This window comes from Eimeria tenella, genomic scaffold (genome assembly GCF_000499545.2).
Source record: "Eimeria tenella Houghton genomic scaffold, Eth_scaff124, whole genome shotgun sequence".
Classification (NCBI taxonomy): domain Eukaryota; phylum Apicomplexa; class Conoidasida; order Eucoccidiorida; family Eimeriidae; genus Eimeria; species Eimeria tenella.
Window position 1 is genome coordinate 86713 of NW_013541492.1, and position 4470 is coordinate 91182.

Here is a 4470-nt window from a genome sequence, read left to right on the forward strand (position 1 = left end):
AGTAAATAAGGGCTATAGCTTCTAGTGCTGCTGCAGGCTCATTGTTGTCATTGCTGCTGCTGCTGCTGCTACTGCTGCTGCTGCTGCTGCTGCTGCAGGTTAGCGAGGCGTGGGTAATTGAGAGGCTCCTTGCTGCTTTGGGGGGAGGCGATGGCAGCCCGCTGCTGCGGCGCAGGCTGCCCCACAGCAGAAGCAGCAGCAGCAGCAGCAGCGGGAACAGGGTGGAAGCACCTGTGGTTCTTGAGGTGAACAGGGAGCTGCAGCTGCTGCATTTGTCTGCTGCTGCGCTGCAGCACGCTGTTGCTGCCTTCTTGAAGGGGGCTTCGGCGGTGTTGCTGCTGCAGCTGCTGCTGCGTCGGGCGTTTGCTGCCGGTTACTCTTTGCAGCAGCTGCAGCAGCAGCAGCAGATTTTGCTGCAGCAGCAGCAGCCGCTACACTCCCGCTTGCCCCGTGAAGCATCCCCCATAGCAGTCACAACGCATGCAGCAGCAACTGCAGCAGCAGCAGCCGCTGCAGCGGCCGAGCAACAGCAGCATGACTTGATGCCCCAGTCTCTTGTGGATCTGCTGCAGCAGCAGCAGCAAACAGAGCAGCAGTGGTCGGCGAGCTTAAGTGGCGGGGCGTGGGTGCAGCAGCAGCAGCAGCAGCAGCAGCAGCAGCAAAGAGAGGGGCCCTGGGGCTGCTGTATTGAGGCCTTTCTATTTGGGGTTCGGCGGCTGCAGCAGCAGTGGGATGCGCAGTTGCTGCTGCTGCGGCTGCAGCAGCTGCAGCAGCTGCAGCAGGAGTGGGAAGTGCCGTATGCAGGCGACTTGCGTCCATCAGCAGCAGCAACAGCAGCAGCAGCAGGGCCGCTCCCGCCGCTGCCCTTCACTCTGCACACAGCAGCAGCAGCAGCAGCAGCAGCAGCAGCAGCAGCAGGGCCCCCCGCTGTTGCTGCGCGCCCAGTGACGCTCCTCTGGCTGCAGCAGCAGTTGCGGGATGGGCTTCGCTGCTGGGAGGAAACAGCACTCGTTTTAGAGACAGCGTTGCATGCAGCAACAAGCTGCAGCAGCAGCAGCAGCAGCAGCAGCAGCAGCAGCAGCAGCGACAGCGGCAAAGGGGTGCCTAGTGCTTCAGCCCTAACGGGCGCCCTGCTGCAGCAGCTGCTGCAGCGACTGCAGGCGGCTGAGCTGCGGGGAGATTTGCTGCTGCAGCGGCTGCTGCGGTTTCTGTTGTCTTTTGCTGCGCAGCCGCTGCTGCAGCACATCGGTTTGCTGCTGTGCTGCGGCAGCACCGCAGCCACGCAGCAGCAGTTCTGCTGCGATGCGCCTGCTGCTGCTGCAGGACCAGGACCTTCTGGGGCTGCCAGCAGCAGCAGCAGCAGCTGCTGCAGCAGCAGCAGCTGTTGGTGGAGCGTTCTCCGGCAGTGCTTAAGTGACGCAGCAGCAACAGGCAGCTACGTTGCAGCAGCAGCAGCAATGCGCGAGGGTGCAGCAGCTCTGTCTGCAGGCGTGGGCTGGGCTGCTCAGCAGCAGCAGCAGCAAGAGCTCCAGCAGCTGCTGCAGCAGTGCCCCGAAACTGCAGCAGCAGCAGCGGGATCGGCAGCAGCAGCAGGAGCAGCAGGGGAAGGAGTCTTCGGCCTCCAGATAACTGCTGAACTGCTGGAGCTGGCGCAGGCCGAGTTGTTGCAGCAGCAGCAGCAGCTGCAGCAAACAGCAGCCGCTGCACGCAGCAGCAGCAGCAGTCCCTGCAGCAGCAGCAGCAGTGATGTGGTGCTGCTCACAGATTTTCTGCAGCAGGTGGATGAGCACCTCCGGGGTTGGCAGTCTCTGCCTTGCAGCAAACTGCAGCAGCAGCAGCAGCACGCAGCAGCAGCAGCAGCAGCAGCAGGTAATGAGCTTGCGCTGCTCCCCACATCCGCCATTTCCACTTGCAGCAGCGCAACCTGCCTCAGCAGCAGCAGCAGCAGCAGCAGCGGCGGCAGCGAGCCAGACATCGATGACACCTACAAGCTGGAGTTTGCAGAAGAGCCCCGCCCCGAGCAGCAGCAGCAGCAGCATCAGCAGCAGCAAAAGGAGTTGCTGCCTACGACGTTTCGGCTGCAGCAGCTGCTGGTGCGCCCGCTGCAGCAGCTCAGGATTTGCGGGCAGCAGCTGCTGCTGCTGGAGACGCTGCAGCAGGGCCTCGCCTTAGAGCGAATTGCTGCTCTTCGCGCTCTCTTCTCTCTGCAGGTGCTGCTGCTGCTATTGCTGCTGCCGGTTCTGCTGCTGCTGCTGTTGCTGCGGCCAATGCATATGCTGTTGCTGCTTCTGCTTCTGCTGCTGCTGTTGCTGCTGTTTCTCGCGGCGTTGGATTTTGCTGCTACTGCTGCTGCTCCAGTTGGTGCGGCGGCCTTCCTCGCTGCAGCAGTGCTATCGCTGCCACTGTTGCTGCTGCTGCTGCTGCAGTTCGTTCACTTGGGGCTGTGCTGCATGCATGCAGGACGAGCCGCTGCTGCTGCCAGTTTTGCGGCTGCTGTTTGAGCGGGCAGATGCCCCTCTTGCCCACGCGGACCCTTTGCTGCTGAACAGTTTGCTGCAGGAGGCCTTCTGCAGCAGCAGCAGCAGCAGCAGCAGCAGCAGAGGGCTGCAGCAGCAACAACAGGTGCTGCTGCCGCTAGAGAATAGCCCGGCGTCGGACCTCCAGTTGCCACAACTGCTCTGCACTTCGAATGCAGCACAGCCCTCAGCAGCAGCAGCAGCAGCAGCAGCAAAACGAGCAGCAGCAGCAGCACCTGACTTCAGCACTGAGAGCATAGCCTGGCAGCTGCATGCGCGCATGCGCGCTGCCCTAAAGGCAGCAACTGGCTTGCCTGGCGGCCCCGACAGCAGCAGCAGCAGCAGCAGCAACAGCAGCAGCAGCAGCAGCTTGGCGCGGCGGGTGGAGCTGGGCCGTGCTGCAGTCTACGGAGACCTCTTCTCGCTGCAGCGGCAGCAAAAAGCTTTTCAACTTTTGTTTGTCTCTTTGGAGGAGACTCCTTTTATCTTGAAGGCGCAGCAGCAAAAGGCCTTGGCCTTTGCCTGCATGCAGGTCTGCCTGCTGCTGCTGCTGCTGCTGCTGCTGCTGGGCGTGCTGCTGCTGCTGCTGCTGCTGGTGGGTGTGCTGCTGCTATGCGTCTATGGAGCTCTTTAGGCAGCGGAAGCGCTCCTTGCTGCTGCTGCTTTTGTGATCGGATTGGACCTTGATGCTGTTGTTGCTGCTGCTGCTGCTGCTGCAGGTGAAGCAAAAGGGTCCCCGCGTGAGGGGCCCCTCCGTAGTGCCTGCTGCTGCTCTTGCTGCTGCTGCTGCTATCTTGGCCTACAACTTAGAGCTGCAGCGAGCAGTGCTGGCAGCAGAGCACCTCCTGCAGGTGTCTCCTGTGTTTGCTGCTGCCTTCAAGCAGCAGCGCCAACGCAGAAGCAGCAGCAGCAGCAGCAGCAACAGCGGCTGCGACGCGGTGTTTCGCTTCTATGGGGTGCTGCTGGCAGCAAGACAAGAGCTGCTGCACCTGCTGCATGCACTCAAGCTCTATGTGGGGCAATGTCTGTACAGCACGGAGCAGCCGCTGCTGCTGTTGCTGCTGCGCTGCTGCAGCACAGACGAGCTTGCTGCACATCACCTGCAGCATTTGCTGCTGCTGCTCGCAGTGCTGCTAGTGCCGCTGTCCCCTGCTGCGGCAGCAGCAGCTGAGTCAGACGCAGCAGCAGCAGCGGAGACGGCCGCAGCAGCGCGTCGGGCCTGCGGTGCAGCAGCAGCAGCAGCGGAGGAAGCAGCAGCAGCAGCAGCAGCAGCAGGCGTCATTCCATCATCGCCACTCAGTTTTGCTGCTAATGTAGCAGCAGCACCGCATGTCCTCACGCTGCTGCGGGCTCCGCTGCAGCTGCTGCAGCTGCTGCGGTTAGCCACAGCTGCAGCGGGGCTGCAGCAGCAGCCGCTGCTGCTGCTGCAGCAGAACGACCCCTTGCTGCTCGACTTCTCAGTACCGGCGCCACAGCAGCAGCAGCAGCAGCAGCAGCAGCACGGCGACGCGTTCTGGCCGCCGCCAACCCCAAGAATAAGCCGCTTCACCGAGTGCCGCGGCAGCAGCAGCAAAGGCAGCAACAGCAGCGCCGAGCAGCAGCAGCAGCAGCAAATGCTGCAGCAACTAGAGAGACTGAGCCCAGATGCCACTGCCACAATCAGGAAATACACTCAAGCTGTAGAAGGTAATCGCGAGCTGCTGCTGCTGCTGCTGTTGCTGCTGCTGCCATCAGCAGTGGCTGCTGCTTGAGTTGGAGATCCGACTGTGGGACCTCAAGCCGCTTTTTTTGCTGCTGCTGCTGCTGCTGCTGTGGGACCTCAAGCCGCTTTTTTTGCTGCTGCTGCTGCTGCTGCTCTGCTGCAGCTGTGCGCTTCAACACGCGTCGTGCTGCTCTCGCTGTCATAGCCGTGGCACGAGCTGCTGCTGCTGCTGCTGCTGCTGCAGTGCTGCCT

At 62.3% G+C, this 4470-nt stretch overlaps 1 protein-coding gene across 1 annotated transcript in view; it reads left to right on the forward strand.

Moving 5' to 3' along the window:
* Nucleotides 1-4470, forward strand: part of ETH_00016675 (uncharacterized protein) — a gene marked incomplete at both ends in the record, with an annotated part of 6911 nt that overhangs the window by 1683 nt on the left and 758 nt on the right. The window contains 4 exons of the mRNA XM_013373210.1: nt 1; nt 99-2210; nt 2461-3048; nt 3236-4202. The exon at nt 1 is cut by the window's left edge and continues 230 nt beyond it. Coding sequence (XP_013228664.1) covers nt 1; nt 99-2210; nt 2461-3048; nt 3236-4202 — 3668 coding nt within the window. The remainder of the gene's footprint in view (nt 2-98; nt 2211-2460; nt 3049-3235; nt 4203-4470) is intronic.